We start from the raw sequence: 17600 nt of genomic DNA, 5'->3' as shown, positions 1-17600 counted from the left end.
TGGCCATAGCATATAAGATGTGCAAAAATACAGGGCAGGATTAACAAATATAAAGCTCTGTGTTTTTTATGTCTAACTTTTTATAAACAGTAAATAACAATAAGATGCGATTTAGGCACGGTTGGGGGACAACATTCGCGTTTTGGCAATGTCCTAATGTAATTTCTGGAAATACGTTGCGTGAATATTATCCAACATTTTGGAAATATACTCTGGAAATACGTCCGAATGTTGACGTTGCTTTGTGAATAACGTTGCTTTGTGAATCAGTGAATAAACTGGTTCCTGCATCATCACATAGTTGAAAGACATGAACGAACTTTAGTAGGTTAATTCTACTCGGATTATTTTTCATGATATTTCTAGGTACCGCCACCTCTTCACTCCGAGGTTCTTTGGAAGAGTATGGGGCCTGTTCAGTTGGAATAATGACCCTCGTGATGTATCTAGTATCTAGTGCAATAGCGTTACGCAAGGGATGCTTCCCCTCTTATCGTAACTACAAGACTAGAGGCCGGCACTGAATTAGTAGTGGATTCAATAAGAAATTTAGGGTTTTTATTTTTTAGGTTTAATGATATCATGACCAACATTATTAATTAATACTTAGTTTAGAAAGCATTTGCAACAATGATTAAAGACGCATTTACTCACAAAAGGAGAAAAAGAGAAGTACTATTCTCAATATTCGGAGTAGTAATAGTATTATATTGCTGTATTCATTTGGTTTTCTACCTTGCAAGAGCTCAGGATTTCAAGCCCTCGAGAATACGTCGGGAAGTGGGTAAGATACTTTTTTTTTTTTTTAATCAGAGCTGTGGGTTAAATCATGAAACTTGGTCCACTGATACATGCATACACGCATATTTCGTATATATTCTAGGTAAGAATATTCCAGGTAACTGCAATGTACTGTAGTAAGATATACATACATGTATACATAAAGTAGTAAGATTATACACACACACATAAGTTATTTTAATAGCCGTTATTGCTTTATATGGCGTCGTTTTCCCTTTCTCTGTCTTACAGAGAATCAAACCCAGTGCATTTCTCCGCAGTCCTCCGAATTTCCGAATGGATTTTTCACAGTACAGGAACGTAAAGACGGTGGAATCATTATATATTTTCTGATAATTTTTTACATGCTTTTGGCAGTCTCTATAGTTTGTGACAAATATTTCCTGCCGTCACTTGAAGTCATCAGTGACCGTAAGTTATTTTTCGAAAATAAGAACTTTGGCTCTTTTAAATCTAAAGTGGTGCGCGTGACCAATTCGTGCTCGTTATTCTGACTCAGGTCTTGGGCTGTCTCAGGATGTTGCTGGGGCAACCTTCATGGCGGCCGGAAGCTCCGCGCCTGAGTTAGTCACAGCTTTTCTAGGTATCCAAAATCCAGTTTTTACGCTACTCGACCACTTTGAAATGCCAAATTTGTACCTACGCCATTGGCCACTTTATTACATAGTAGGAGCACACTTTATAGATTCACGTTTATGTCTCACTTAAGACCTAATTTCCAATCATAAGGCTACTTTTGATCGTAGTATATTATTTGGGTGGCAAAATATTTTCAACACAGCAGCTATACTGCCAGGAATTGGCACAGTAGTGCTGCTAGTGATTTTCATCAGTGTGCTGTTGCTGCTGAGTTGAGAGTAGTCCTCCACCCTAAAATATCAAGCCTACAGCATTCCTGTGGTCAGAAAGTGATGAAGGGCTATCTGCTAAATAGAGCACACCTGTTACATTTATTTATGTATTTATTTATTTTATGTGCAGGTGTGTTTGTTACAAAAGGAGATATTGGTGTGAGTACAATAGTGGGCTCAGCCGTCTATAACCTTCTGGGTATTTGTGCAGCATGTGGAATCTTAACCTCAGTGGTATGTCACTGTACTCTTTTTAAAAGAATTAAACATACATACAAGCTACAGATGCCATATTACTATATTAAGAAATACCCTGGACTGTACAGAGAAGTCTGTGTGTAATGTATATTGTGAGAATTCATTGTAAATTTATTTAAATCTATTGTTCTGCATTCAGGTGAGTCAGCTAAACTGTTGGCCACTATTCAGGGACTGTGTGGCATATGCAACCAGTGTGGCAGCAGTGATTGCCATAATCTCTGATAACCATGTCTACTGGTAAGTGTGTAACTGATGTTTCTGTACGTATTTACATGTTATCTGCCCTCACCCCCTGTCTACAATCTTCAAAACCAATCAGAGTGATGAGATGTCTTCTCAGATTAGAAGCAAGCACATAGTGAGAGTTGGTGCACATCATCACAGAGGCGGATACACTACCTCATCTCACATCAACACAATAGATACTATATCCTGAAGAGATGCACTTTTAACACAACATTTCCACTCAATCCATGTCCCTTTCTCGTGTCCATCTTTTGGTTCTCATTTTCACTAAGTGATATTTGAATTCAAAGACTCTATTTACCTCTTTAAGCCACAGTAAGATTACTGATTTCTAACCCAAATAAATAAAGCATCTGGGTTCTGTGTGAGATGTAGCCTGGAGTGTGTTATTGATACTGGGGACAAGGGCTTTTCAAATGGCATTAGTAAACTATTTCTGCATCAAAAGGCTAATATTTACAAGGCAGGCTTTTATAATGTCAACCAAAAAGATGACTGGAATGTTTGGATTGTAAGTAGCTATTTTTCATGTCCTCAGTCTAATTTGTTTGTATTTATTTCCCCAGTTAGTACCTTATGCTGCAAAGTTCTTTAAACAACACAGAATTATGAAATGACTATACAGTAGTTTATGAAGAAACCTGAAACTCCACCCATCTTCCTCCCATTTTATACTTTTTATTTTTGATTTGTCCTAGTACAGTGGTGTTCAAACTCATAGAGGAGCTCTTCCCCGGTAGCCAACCTTCTGCATCCTTAGCTTCAGTCCATTCCCTCCTATTCCCTCTGATCTTTTTGACCTGACTCACCTGCTGACCCGACTCACTTGCTGCTTTTCTCACCATATTTGCAATACATCTCAGCTCACCAGCTTGCCTGGCTTCCTGTGACTTGCTCCTTCCCCTGAAACAGGAAAAGTAGCTGCAAGGCCAGTGCTGACTCAGCCTGGCTCCCTCCTCTTCTACATCTCGTCTGTCGTCTATCTTTGAGTGCACCACGCTAAAGGATTGAAAGGATTTATTCCATTTGCTCATACAGTGCCTAAAGTGGAGCTATATATTGTGGCTACCTCTGATGGCTCCCTGCAATGTAAAAAATACACATCTGTCTGCCATCACTGAGCCTAAGGATGCCTCCATGCCAGCTCCCTTGAGGCGCAATGACATCACACCCTCATGTGAGGCACCAGTCTGCAGCATCTCTCTTTGACTCCAAATCCTGTGTCTTTTCTCATGTTTCCATGCCACTTACTTTCTCTCTTCCTCTCAAGACCAACAATTCCTCCCCTCTCTCATTTTAATTCAGTTTAAGAAAATTTCACTTATCCTCAATGGGCAATTAGTGGCAAGCAGGCACAGTATAAAACATACATAAACCTAAATCAGCATTTTTTAAAAAGATACATAATATAAAGTATACTGCTGCTAGTTTTCTGAGGTGGATGGCTGTATACCAGCACGTTTCCATGGCTATTCCCATACCCTGCACCCTTTTCTCCCATAGTGCCTTCTCATCTGTTTTCTTTCTCCTTTCACCTCTTTTTCAGCTTTTGTTTCACTCCTTTGCCCTTTTATCCAACCCCCCTCCCTCCCTGTTCTTCCTGCTCTCTACACTTCATCCCAGCCTCCCCATCGTTCATGTCTTTATGCACTTCATCTCAAGCCTTCCAATTTTTCTTCATTCTACCACTTATCCCACTCCTTGAGCCCTTGATCCTATCCCTGTCCCTCTTCCTTCTCTATCCCATATGCTCCCTTCATTCTCCTACTTCCGCAAATCTGTTTTCTGCTCCTCCACCACCACTTGAATGCTTCAGCATCCACAACAGCTGTGGATAATCCCAGTACTATTTTGGAAGCCAGTTTATCTATAATAACATTAATCCTTATTAATTGTAACGTCTACCTTCAAACTCCTGCATGTTTGTTTATAATGTGGCTGACACATGACTCTTTTTCTATCTGCCTCAAGCACTAATAAGTTCAGAGCCAGTCAATTTCCCTCTGCTGCAATCAACTTCCATGCTTCGGCTGTCATCTTTATCTGCTAACCCAAAGCGTCAGTCATGGGATTTTGGATACTCATGCCATCTCTTTCCTCAAGCTTGTTTGGCACAAGCCATGGCTCACCAAAGAATGCATTGTTTCTACTTTCAGTTCTTCACCATGATTTCTGGCACCTGTTCATGTGCTGAGAAGGCACATTTTTCTTTCCAGTTTCAGCAGATAGCCCGGCCAAGGGACTGGGAAGGTTTCTTTTGAGTGTTCATCAGCTTCTTTCATCCTTGAATTCCTTGACGACTTCTTCACTGTCAGGTTTCCCTCTTCCCCTACCTGCCACCAAGTCTTTTTCTTCCTAATGGTCCCCCTTTTCCTTGAAAAGGCAACTTTCCTTGAGTTGCTTAGCATCACTCTTGACACGTTTCCTCCATATTGCATTTCACACCCCTTCTCTTCTGTGTCTTCTGTGCCTTCTTTCTGTCCTTCTGAACCCTCTATTTTGATATTTTGGTAAGGGGTTAGCTCTCTACCTGAGGGTCAGGTTTTCCACGTAGGAAGGCAATCCAGAACACCAGCCGAAAGTTCACCCAAGCATTCCCCTCCTACATTCCCACAGTCACTGCCATCCCTATATCTACCTGTTAATAAACATTTATCTTCATGGAAGAATTTGCCCAAAACAGTAATGTGATATTGGAAGTTAGCAAAGACACAATTTCATTTCAATAATGCGTGGCCTGTAATAGCTTTGTTGCTATTTTGTGGGGTGAAAATTCCTTTATTAAAGTAAGATATGTGCATGTCTGTGCATGTTAGGTATGACGCTGCATGCTTGTTGCTGGTATATGGCATCTACATCATAGTTCTGTGTTTCGACCTGCGGATCAGTGAATATATGATGCGACGGTTCAGCCCGTGCTGCACATGTTTGAATGAGAGCACAGACAAGCACTCCGAGCAGCAACTTCTCTTAGGCTGGAATGACGACATGAGCCTCAGAGTGCCACAGTGTTCCAGGGCAGACACTGGAATCTTCCAAGAAGACTCAGGATATTCACACCTGTCACTCAGCCTCCATGGCCTGAATGAAATACCTGAAGGTACAGAAAATTATGGTCAATCATTACATCCATATGCATATGACTAACAATGCAGACATTTGTTGGAGATGCTTTAAAAATTGTATGGAACTGAAAAGAAAACATATTTGGTACAAAGTATTTTTGCAGTGGTAAAGGCCTCTTTAAATGTAAACTCACACTGTGACCCACTGATAACTAATGCTGTTCCCAGCCTAACATTGTTAAAGCATGCTGAATATCAACAGTTCCATATTGGCTTTACACACTATACATAAAATCTATAGTGGTCTCCCTGGTGAATAAGGCAACCAAGTGGCTAGCATGTTTGCCTCTAAGTGCTAGGGTCTTGGGTTTGAGTCCCTATTTGGGTGAAGTTTCCATGTTCTTCCTGTGTCTATGTGGGTTTCCTCCAGGGTCTCTGATTTCCTCCCACAGTCCAAAAGCCTGGAGGTTAGGTTGATTGGATGCTCTAAATTGTTCTGTATAAACGGTACCTGTGTCCAATATATAGATATGTGTACGTCCAGTGATGGTTGGTGCTCTGTCTTGGTCTTAAGCTCCTCCCCTATATATTTATCTGTAAAAACAGCCTTGAGTATGAGAAAGGTGCTTATATAAATAATAAGAAGAAGGCAGCAGTACTCAACCCCATTGGCACTGTTAATGTGTAATCAGTGCTGGTAGTTCCATATGGATTTTACCTACTACACCACCAAGCATTCCCCAATGCAGCAGATCCATATTGGCATCCCCTCTGCCTAAGGCCATACCTAGTTTCACTAGTACTGTGAATGCATGAGCAGTGCCACTGGTGCTATCTGGATCTATCTATGCACATTGACATGACACAACAATCCATTCACCTGCCAAATCCTCCATGTATCCTAAACACTGAACACCTTAATCATTCATCCATTCTAATGCATTTCCTTAACTAGTCTGTGCTGTCCTCATTCACAACAACTGACTAGCCATTTCAGCTACTTCCAATAACTCCTTCACAGCTACCCTTAATTTACAGCCTCTTAAACCAAATTCTACCAGCAAAGATGCAGGAGACTTAGCTACAAATTCTGTAGCACCTATCGCCTTATATACACCTTATATACACCTTATATACACTTCATCTCAGCCAACATAAATATTAACTCCATGTTGTGGGATAAACCCCTATCTTTACATATTGTATTATTTGCATACATCCATGTTAAAAAGCTGACACTAAACAACTGAACAGGCACAGTTAAATGGATCTGGAATATACATTTTCTTCCAACTTAACTGTAAAAAAGCAAAATTTCCCACTCAAATACCACTTTGTAATGTTTAGGTACAAATAAAGCCATACCTTTAGCAGCCTACGATCTGAGCAAGTCTGAGCAATAGAATATGCAAGGTGTAAAGACAAGGTATGTTATTAGTTATTAATTATTAGTTTTCCATATTTTCAATTTGCTAAACATCTAGGGATTTGTCAGTATAAGTGTTAGATGTTAGGGTAAACCTCTTCTTGTGGGCAGCAAAGACCAAAATGTGGGCATCACCTGTTGCTTGTCGATCCAAGCACAATCTTGGACTGTTTCCCCTGTTCTCTATGTGTCTCACATCTGGAGAGTTCTTCACTCTCTAGAGGCTGTTCACCTGTGGATTCTTCTTGGCTTCTTATCCTTACTGAACTGGGTGCTACTCTCTTTGTGTATGTGTTTCAGAGCAGAAGAGTGTGTTCAGCATGCCAGAACATGATGTGATGCGCATCCTATGGGTGCTGTCTCTTCCTGTAATCGTGCTGCTGTACCTGACTATACCTGATTGTAGAAGGCACTTCTGGAAGAAGTGGTACATTCTGACCTTCCTCATGTCTGCTGTCTGGATTGCTGCCTTCACCTATGTGCTGGTCTGGATGGTCACTGTAGTAGGTAAATGGTACTTCTCTTTAACTCATTAATGCCACATTTGAGTTCTAGTCCCTATGCAATATATTCTTTACTGTTTATTTCCTCTGCTGTGCCACCAGTGGTTCAGCTACTTATTTTACATAATTATCTCAAATGTAATATGTCTCTCTTAATTAACTTCTGTTTGACATTCATAGTTTGTTCTTTAAGCCATAAGTGTCAAGATGGCAAAAATAATAAGAGAAATATTTTTATAATTATTTTGTTTGAGGAAGTTTGGCCTTTTACATATATTAAGGTTTCAGCTTGGGAGGCAGCCATTCTAATTTTAATCCTGGAAATCATGCATATCATGTCAATGAATCCAAAAGATGATATCTAATTAACATAATCAGTATTGTTTTTATACATGCAGTGTAATCAAATTTAAAATTGTCCCTTTAAATCTCATTACTGACTAACTGTCTAGTCTAATTGTCTACTGCTGATCTAAAGGTGCTGCATTTTTAAGACGCCAGGCCACAAGCCAGGTCACATGCTTCTTTCCCCTGCATTCCTGAGATTGTAATGCTGTATCCTGGGGGTCTGTGGAACATAGTCTTACATCTCCATGTGGGTTTTTAGCCTGCTGAATCTTGTGGTTTCAGCCAGAAGCCATGTGATTAGTTGCAGATGGATAATAGGATTATTGTGCAGCATAAGAGCATGCAGTGTCACATGAGCAAGGGCTGAGAGGAAAGACTGCTATACCGGGCAGGTGCTGAAAGAGAGGAAACCCTTGTGTGTCTCTATCCCCTGCAGAAGTCTTTCTCCATGTTGGGTTTTATAACACAAGACATCAGTTTTCTGTCAGGTCTTGTAACATGGGCTCAAACGCAGGTCAGATAGGTGATGACACCAACAACCTATGGGGTGAGCAACCACACTCTAATGATGGTGGGCCCGTGTGCAAAACAGTTAGATCGTAGAACCCGTTAAACAAGAAAATTAAATAACCAAAGTTGGGGAGTGAACTCCAGCCACTTTGTTGCAAGGCAAACAAACTCCCGCTAGACTGCAGCAGCTATAAAAATACCTGCCCGTATATCACCCTTTAAAAGGAATGGAGGACAACAAAACTAGAGGGAAAAAATGAAACATCACGCCAAGCATGGGAAAAAGGGAGAACCAAGGAGGCCACAGGAAGAGTGGCAGCCCCGATGCCAAACTAAATCTTCCCAAACAAAACCAGAAACAGGGAGGAACTGTAATGGCAAAGGGGAGTATTGGGAGAGAGACAGATTTGAGGGGTAAAACTGGAGAGGGGAGGGGACATGTAGAAACACAGACACCCTCACAGCACAGAAGTGAGGTGTAGCACGAGGACTCACAGACCTCAATACCCAAAGTTACCAGCTAGGAGCTTAGCTCAGGACTTTGGCAAAGACCCAGCACTGCGTGACTGTCTAGCCCAGCTGTTGGGTGTTAAGTGTGATTAGTGGTGTGCCTGACTCGAGGCCTCCCGCTGGTGGCCAGAGGGGCCTTGGCCTGGCACTGAACCTTACAGGTCTGCTGGATTTGAGCTGCCTCTCTTTACAGGAAATTCCATGCAATATGGTACATACACTCATTATAGTGTGTGAGCATTCTGAGCTTTCTAATACATCACTGGCAGAGTGAAAAAGTATGTAGCACTATAGTGAATAAAATAAAATATACCATTTTAATAGTATAATACTATAATACATAGAATAATACTATATAGATAGTATAAAATAAAATAAGACATCACTGTCTTCCTGAACACTCAATTCAAAGTTTCAGGCTGAAAGTTCCTCATGTTGACCGTAGTCAGTTCCTGAACTTTTTCAGGGGTCATGTGGAGGGTCATTACAACAATTTTCATTACAACCAAAAATAATAATTTTGTACACCAGAAAATGTAATTTGGAAATGTAGCATCATGTCTCTCTCAACATGTATATGTCTCTCTCAATATGTATATGTGTCCAGGGGAGACGCTGGGAATTCCTGATACAGTAATGGGGCTCACACTGCTGGCAGCAGGGACCAGTATTCCAGACACAATTGCCAGCGTCATGGTGGCTCGAGAGGGTAAATATGCAATAACCATCATCAAGGTCAGAAAAAAGCATTATTGATAAAAATGTGAATAGACATAGATAAACAACTCAGATGGAAATAACTGAATACAAAGATAAGCTGTTATGACTCTCATGTAAGGTTAGCTGTTTGATTTCTCTATGCAAAGTTGAAGAAGCCCTGTTTCTCCCTTGTAGGCAAAGGTGACATGGCCATGTCCAACATTGTGGGTTCAAATGTGTTCGACATGCTCTGCTTGGGCCTACCCTGGTTCATAAAGACAGCCTTCTTGGACACAACTGCCCCAGTGGTGGTGAATAGCACTGGAATGGTTTTTGTCACCTCTACCCTCCTGCTCTCCATAGTCTTTCTCTTTTTGGCTGTGACCATCAATGGCTGGAAGTTGGACTGGAAACTGGGGGTCACGTGTCTCCTGTGCTATACCATCTTCGCTTCATTATCCATCCTCTATGAGATGGGCATTATTGGGAACAACCCTATACAGGCCTGCCATGACTAAGTGACACCACATTTGTGTTTAGTGTTGACTCTGCACTTGACTGCCTATGGCTCACAAGAACAAACTGACCTCACACCTGCCTATGTTGATACTTACTCACACCAAGGCATGCATCTTAACTGCACCCAGCCGAACTCAGTTTAATTAATGGTTGATCTGGAGTGATAGACAAAATTACACAGTAGACAATAAGCGAAAATATTAATAATGGAGCAGAATACCTTTTGTCTCCCTCTTTCTTGGAATGTTGTTATACATATTTGGACCAAGTTATTATGGAAACAGGACCATTTCACCTTAAATAGTCAGGGACATATGTGTATTGATGGCTTTCTTTGGTTTTTACCAAAATGAAACGACCATGGCATAGAAAAATAAAAGTATTATTGATTGTACTGCTTTATGAGCAGTTTAGCTTTAGACAACTCCGCACTGAACTTTGACTGAGACAAAAACTTTAGTTTTCTTAAACCAGTAGATAACCTTTCGCTAAGCAGCTACAAATACTCGAATGCAAGTTGTTTTAGTTTACCATATTTTGATTTTGATGTCAAATTGATGTCAAATTTAATTTTAATTTTGTTCCTTTTGTTATTATCTTACTAATTTCTTTTTGTTAGTGTGTATTTGTCAGAATTGACCCATCACACCCATCTGGTTGAGACTGGAATTCCTATACACTACTGGTAAAGCACCCACTCTAATTTTGGAAAAGGTCTGCCTGTGAAGGGCTATCTGACTCTCACTAGAGCCAGACCCGAAGGTCCAATTCCCCAGTCTAAGAACCCTGGTCTCCTCACCATCATTGGATGCCAACAACTACAAGGAACAGCAAACTCTTAAGAGTCATCAGACAATTTCACAGCAAGGACGCTACACACACTGCCATTTAGGCAGTTGGATGAAAGACTGGCACGCTGAGCTGACATCCGAAGTTATTCCTCACACCCTCTGTGCTGTCTGGACAATCCAATGGAACACACGCACACATCTGCAGTTCAACACGGCTGAATGCCAGTAATTCGTAAGAGCTGACATTTCTCTCATATGTTACTAGTTGGTATCAATATTTGTTTTAGTGTTTATTAATCAAAATAGATGAGTTAACTCTTTCCCCTCACCTGACACAACCTCATCACTCCTAATTAGTTCCCCACTTCACTGTTAACAATGGCTTCCTCTCCTGATCCTCCTATTAGACTGTAGGTATACTGTTATTATGAATTTGTTGATTAATAAGTTTCCTTTGTTGGTCTCGATTACCATAGACTGCGTAAACCTATGTTTCTCTAATTATTTTTTTTTAATAGCTTAGTTAGCTACCTGTATCCACCACAAATTGTTTGTGTTAAACTTAGCTTGTTTACATTGTTAGGCTTATGTGATTATAATGATTCTAATGAACTAATCACTCCTGGTTATTAATCTTAGTCAATGATTGTTGTGCATCTCTATTTAGTCAATACCTTGGTTATTACGTCTGTTAGCCCAGAGTGATATTATAATGTTTGGTAGACGAGAAATAATCACATATCAGACTGACGACTTTAGTTGAGACTGAATTATTAGTCATTAATACATTAATTAAAATTAATATATTTTCCCTGTTACGCAGGGTATCTGTAACTGACAATTCATTAAAAGTATTAAAATCACTACAACATATGCATCCACTCCTGTACATATTCACACATACATACGTTCACTGAATAAAAACTATTTGAAATGGTAAATACTTAAAAGGTACCACTGCCAGGTAGAAAGTAACAATGCTGAATTGAATAGAATAAAAATGAAATGCAATAGAAGATAATATTTTTCAGTATAGGTGTGTGAGGTGCTTATGTGAAATAATTGTTCATGAGTGTGATAGCATGAGGAAAGCTTTTCTGCAGGCTAACTGTTTGTCCTCATTTGGCTGAAGTGCCGGCCTAAAGGAAGGAGCTGCAATAGGTGATGGCCAGGATACAATGGGTCAGTGATAATTTTCTCTTCATGATTCTGAATGTGTACACATCACACATGATGGGCAGATTTACACCAGTGGTCATTTCTGCAGACCTGATGCTGTACTACAATTTTTGTATGTTATTTTTGGTGGCAGAGCTACACAAGACTGTGATTGGATGTAGTGATGACTCTATGGTGCCTTTATATGACTGAACCAGCAGCTGCTAAGGCAGGTTTAACTTATTTAGCTGATGCAGGAAGCACATCCCCTGTTGCTCTTTGTTTGTGATGGAGTTAATGTCCCACTTTAAGTCTCTCCTGATTGTAGTTCCCAGAAAATTGAAGTGCTCCACAGTCATCACAAACATGTCAAGGATTCTAAGGGCTGGTAACTATGGAGGTTTCTAGTGGCTATAGCTTTGGGTTACTAAGTGGAAGATTGTAGGTTTGAAGCCCAGCTTTGCCATGCATCCAATTTGGGCCATTGGGCAATGCCCTTAACCCTGTTGGCACCAGGGACACTATACAATGGCTGACCCCAACCTCCAAAGAAGATGGGATATGTGGGAAAAAAAAGCATTTAATTTTACTGTACAAATGTGTATGTATATATGACAAATAAAGGCATTCCATCTGTTTTTACACAGTCCAAGTTTGTTACGTCTCAGCGCCACCAAACCAGAGACAGCAAATCCCCTGGCGCTGTGTACAGGTGGATCTCATCGTTTCTGGAAAAAACAGGATCCCATGCATTTTAATAACGATGAGATCACAGGTAAGTGCCAAGAGTCTATCCATTTTGACCAACGCTGCATGGGGGAGTGGCCTGCAGTGCAAGATGTGAGTAGGCGTAGTGAATGCACAGACAATCCATGGTTAGGCATTCGGTGTGTGCTCAAGCGCAAATGTGAGCTCCCCATAGCCCGTGTGCGCTCAGAACTGCCGAGAGGGTTCTGTATCTGTTCCTCCAGGGACATCCAACCTGTACCTGTAGCTATCCCACAATCCACCCTGTTCCCGGCATGAAAGACACCATCCAGTCTGATCTGGTTCCTGTTCCCAGGGTGGAAGACATCGCCTGTCCTGATCAGGTTCCTGTTCCCAGCATGGAAGACACCGTATGTCCTGTCCCTAGGTCTATTCCTGTGGCTAAGTATCTGGACCTGTTGGATCTGCCTCTGCTGATCACACCGGACCTACCATTGAATGCTGTAGCTGCACCTCTGGACCTCCCAGACTTCCTGGACCTGCCACCGTATGCCTTAGCCATGCCTCCCAGCACCCTGGATTCACCGCTGGTCTCCTCAATGTCCTTGGACCTGCCTTCTGACTCCCAGGCTTCATGTTCCCTGTCCATCCCACCCTGGCCTGTGTATCCTGCTGCTTCCGCCCCTGGGTTCCCACCCATCCCTCCCTGGCCTGTGTCTCCTGTTGCCCGTGTGCCTTCTGTGTCGCCTTTGTTACCTGCTCCTGCTGCCCTGTTGTTTTTGCCTTCTCCGTTGCCTGGTTTTGTTTTTTCTCCTGTTGTGTCTGTTCCTGTGCCTGTTTCTGTGCCTGTTCCAGTTCCTGTGTCTCCCTTTGTTTCTGTCCCTGTGCCTGTCCATGTGTCCATTCCGGTGCCCATATCTGTTTTTGTTCCTGTCCCTGGCCTGGTCTGTTTTACGTTTTTGATTTCCTCATCCTTGTAACGTAGGAGGGGTGGAGAGTGAACACACTTGCGAAGTGCCTGTGCCTTGGATGTGATGCAAAACAGAACTAACTAGGGAAGCCATAATATAAGGGATGGATGGGATAGTATAACTAAATACATTTAATAACAGACACAGACTAACAATATTCAAGATGAAGACACAGGTAACAGAACTAAATAGGAAAGCCAGACAACACTTGAACAGGGGAAAGGAAACCTAAACAGAGTGAAGAGACGAGAGAAAACCGAATGGGAAAAGAGAGCAGAATAAGTTTGATGAATACTCACAGAAAAACAACATAGACTAAAACACAGAGAAAGTATTACAGACAAGGGAACAGCAGAGAACTAAACAAGGAAAGCATAGACAGTGAGAGTAACCAAACAGGGCGTGCAGGGAGAAAACATAAACATGGGGCAAGAAACAAGAAGCGAGATTAAACAGGAGATTACTAAACACATGAGCGAGCAGAAATGAAGTCTAAGAAAACACATAGGCACGAGGAGCTAGGACAATCTGGATCTTACCAGAAACAATGACCAACAAACAAGAGACGCAGGAACGGGAATTACATCGGAATGCAATTAGGGACAAACTCGGATCAGCTGGAGACAAAGGGGAGGAGACAGGGAACCATGGAGAGATGAAAACTGGAAAACCCAGAAGTGACTATGCTTGTCAGGGAACTGGGGAACGCTCTGGTCTGTGAACATAACAGTCCTGTTGTGCCTTCAGTCATACATTGTCGTTTGTCATCTTTTATTGTGTCTCCTCAGCCTCCCTCCCAGCACTTTTGTCATCCTCAGGCTGTTTCTGTTGTGCATTCTATTCCTGCTCCCGCTTCTGCGTCCATTCCAGGTTCTTGTTCTGTTGCTTCTGCTCCTGTTCCTCTTGTTTCTGTGTCTTTGGTATCTTCTGCTCTGGTGCCTGCTTCTTGTCGTGTCCCCGGCTCATGTTTCTGCCCTGTCTACTCCTTTGTCTTGTCTCAGTACTGTACCTGCTCCGCGTCTCGCCCGTTCTGTTCCTGTTGGTATCTCGTCATAGTCCTGTTCATGGTCTGTTCTGTTTGGTTTTGGTGTTTTTTGTTTTTGCATGCCCTGTTGTTGCACGCTTTGGGGGGGGGTACTGTCACTAGCTTCCTCCTAGCTGCCCTGTTCCATGGTTTCCCTGTTTTGTGTTTTTGTTCCATTCCGCAGTTTTGTTTTCTCCGCCCCTCATTTGTTTTCCACACCTGTTTCTCATTTCTAGCTTTGTTAGGTTCACATATTTAAACCCTGTCTTGTTCCCTGTGTCTTTGCTGTTTATTGAATGTTTGAATGACTGTAATTATATATTTGAAAGCCTGTATCTGTAAGTTTGTACTCCGTGCCTTTGTGTTTATCCTAGCCTTTGTGTTTCCAAGCCTCTGTTACAGCCTGCTTCCCTTGTTTGCCTTTGTGTGTCTTTTGTTTATCATGTATCCCCGTACTCTACATATTGCCTCAATGACCCTGGACTGTTATAACAACTCTGAATCTGGATTTGCCCCTAATAAATCTCACTCTTCTCCAAACTTGCATCCGCCTCCTTACTGTTCACCATTACAGATTTACAGTTTATGGTTTGGACTGCACAGTTTCAATATTACTGTGACACCAGTACACCATCCTTCACTGATGTAAACGCAGATTTGGCGTTACTGTTTTCTGCACCTTGTATTCACCAGTGACACCAGATAAATATTTAGGAAAGTCTTTATTAGTCCAGTACAGAACAGTTTGGTAACAGTTCAACCATTTTTTCACCGACATAGTGAATATTTGCCACAGGGATGTTGGCCAGAGCTGTAAAACTGCTGTATTAGTTTTACTAGTGTGCCAACTTGCTTCCTCCTCTTGCTTCCTCCTCTATTAACTAAATTGTCCAAAAAAATACCTGAAAATAAGAACTCAGGAGTAATGCCTGTCTGATATTCAGCAAGCCTTTTATGCTGCATATTACCTTGTTTAGCTTTCAGGCATAGACACAAACGCAAATGAGAGGGCACTGGACAAATGAGGACCATGGCTCCATCTTTATCATATTTCAAAAAGCATGAGAATACCTTTTACCACAGGAGATGACAGAATATTTACTGACATGGCAATTGCCTAAGGTTATTTATACCAATCAATTTATTATTGGCAAAATGCACAGGAATCTTTACTATCACGAGAGCATATAGTCTGCAATAATGACTGACATGGTGGAATTGGATGGACTAAAATCTTGGATAATATTTACATTACCTCACCTTCCCATATAAAATTAATTCTAGTCTATAGTTTAAGTCTATAGTTTCATTTTTAGCCTGATAGAAAACAGAAAATCCACCATTCAGTGCTCCTGGCAATGAGGCTCATCCGGTAGCTATGCTTCATAATTAATTAGTATCCCCACTTGTAAGTTCATATATGTTTGATTTCAATATTTCATGTATGGCTGTATTGTTTGCAATTATATTCACCTCTACTTAAGTAGCGTAGCAAGTTATGACAGCAACCAATCAAGCGTGCTCACTGGAATATTAGCACCACATCCTGACCATTCTCAGATAGAACTGATAAGACTTGGTTCGTGAGCAGTCATATCATATTTCTGTTGTGTTTTTTTGTTGTGTTGAAAATTTGCTTAATATTTCATATACAACTCTGGTTTAGCATCATACAATTTTTTTTTATTTCTTTATAATGTTACCTTATATGTTAATATGTTGATATTTTTATTTTCATTGTAATATGTTACTTAAGTGCTATTTGGACAAGATTTTACACACAAATCAATCAGTAAAGCCTGCTGGTAAAATAGTCAAATAAATTGCCAGATGAGGCATCCATGGATCAGACTTTTCCGGTTTTTCCAGTACATCCTACAGATGTAAAATCAGATTGAGATCTGGGGAATTTGGAGGCCAAGTGAGCACCTTGATCTCTCTATCTTGTTCTTTGAATAATTCCTGATCAATATTTGCAGTGTGACAAGGTGCATTATCCTGCTGAAAGAGATCACTGCCATTAGGGAATACCTTATTCCCTTTCCCAAAAAAACATGATTCTTCCGACCAGGCCAGCTTCTTCCATTATTCCATGATCCAGGTCTGATGCTCACTGGCACATTGTTGGTACTTTTGGAAGTTGGCAAGGGTCAGCATGGCACTCTGACCAGTCTGCAGCAACATAGTCCCAAGCTGCAATGCACTTTGTGTTCTGACACTGTTCTATCAAAACCAGCATTAACTTTTTCATCAATTTGTGATATAGTAGATCTTCTGTGAGATCTGACAAGACAGACTAGCTTGATCCCCACATGTGTTAGTGAGCCTCGCACACCCATGAACCTGTTTCTGGTTCAACAGTTGTTCTTCCTTGGACCACTTTTGGTTGGTGCTGGCTATTACAAACTTGAAGATTTGTCATTATGGCTGATGCTCCAAACATCTCCTGTAGACATCAAAATTTGGCCCTTGTCCTTCCTGCTTCCAAAATATTAACTTCTAGAAATGACTGTGTACTTGCTGCCTAATATGCCCTACTCCTTGACAGCTGCCATGGTAATGAACTTTATTCACTTCAAATGTCAGTGGTTTGAATGGCTGATTGATATACATCCATAAAGTAGATTTATCACAAGATGTATGTATAGTTTATAACCTATTCTTATTTGATAAGAAATCTCTATAAAAATAAAAGTGCATTGCCATCATACTAAAAAAGTCACACATAGGCTTTCACTGGACACAGCTACCAAATCATTAATGCTGCATGAAATATTAACATTATGGCTATTATGGATATTATAAACAAAGCATTTTGATTTAAATTCCTTACTCATTTGTCTTCATGCATCTTCTATGCAAAATATTCCTATGTAATAAATTATGTAAAAATAACATGGTTTTAACATTAGGAGACTACACACATCGACCTAAAGCTACCAGAAGTGTTGCTCCTCTGAGAAGGCCTTTGGTGATAAACCCTGATATAGATAATGCAAATAAATGCTTCCTCAATTACTTCCATGCTCAAGAAAAAGCAAGCAAACTCCACAGGACACTGTGACACTGCTTCCTGTTTTCAAAACTGTTTAGGCATACTTTTTCTTACTGCTCTCTAACTGTTTATCTTTTTTTTTCTTAGACTTAAATACATTCTACCTGGAAATCGGCAACTTCCAATAGACATCGAAAAATACTCTGTCATCAAA

At 40.8% G+C, this 17600-nt stretch overlaps 1 protein-coding gene across 9 annotated transcripts; it reads left to right on the top strand.

Annotated features, from left to right (window-relative positions):
• The first annotated feature begins 457 nt into the window (after window positions 1–457).
• LOC145655809 (sodium/potassium/calcium exchanger 5-like) lies at window positions 458–14912 on the top strand. 9 transcript variants are annotated; one of them, XR_014121729.1, is made up of 11 exons: window positions 458–784; window positions 1033–1212; window positions 1301–1384; window positions 1783–1886; window positions 2050–2150; window positions 4976–5259; window positions 6951–7157; window positions 9129–9230; window positions 9416–10762; window positions 11663–11712; window positions 12336–14912. XR_014121729.1 is itself a non-coding variant. In XM_081709293.1 (9 exons), the coding sequence occupies exons 1-9, from the start codon at window positions 631–633 to the stop codon at window positions 9736–9738; spliced, it is 1467 nt and encodes a 488-aa protein (XP_081565419.1). In that variant the 5' UTR covers window positions 458–630; the 3' UTR covers window positions 9739–14912. The 9 variants fall into 9 exon arrangements, 3 of the variants coding, with proteins under 3 accessions (XP_081565419.1, XP_081565417.1, XP_081565420.1); XR_014121728.1 differs by having other exon boundaries at window positions 11843–14912; XR_014121727.1 differs by having other exon boundaries at window positions 11663–14912.
• The last annotated feature ends 2688 nt before the right edge of the window (window positions 14913–17600 follow it).

The sequence above is a fragment of the Electrophorus electricus genome, unplaced genomic scaffold (genome assembly GCF_041902795.1).
Source record: "Electrophorus electricus isolate QZ-2024a unplaced genomic scaffold, ASM4190279v1 Scaffold35, whole genome shotgun sequence".
In the NCBI taxonomy this organism is placed as follows: Eukaryota; Metazoa; Chordata; class Actinopteri; order Gymnotiformes; family Gymnotidae; genus Electrophorus; species Electrophorus electricus.
This window is presented reverse-complemented; position numbering and strand designations above follow the sequence as displayed.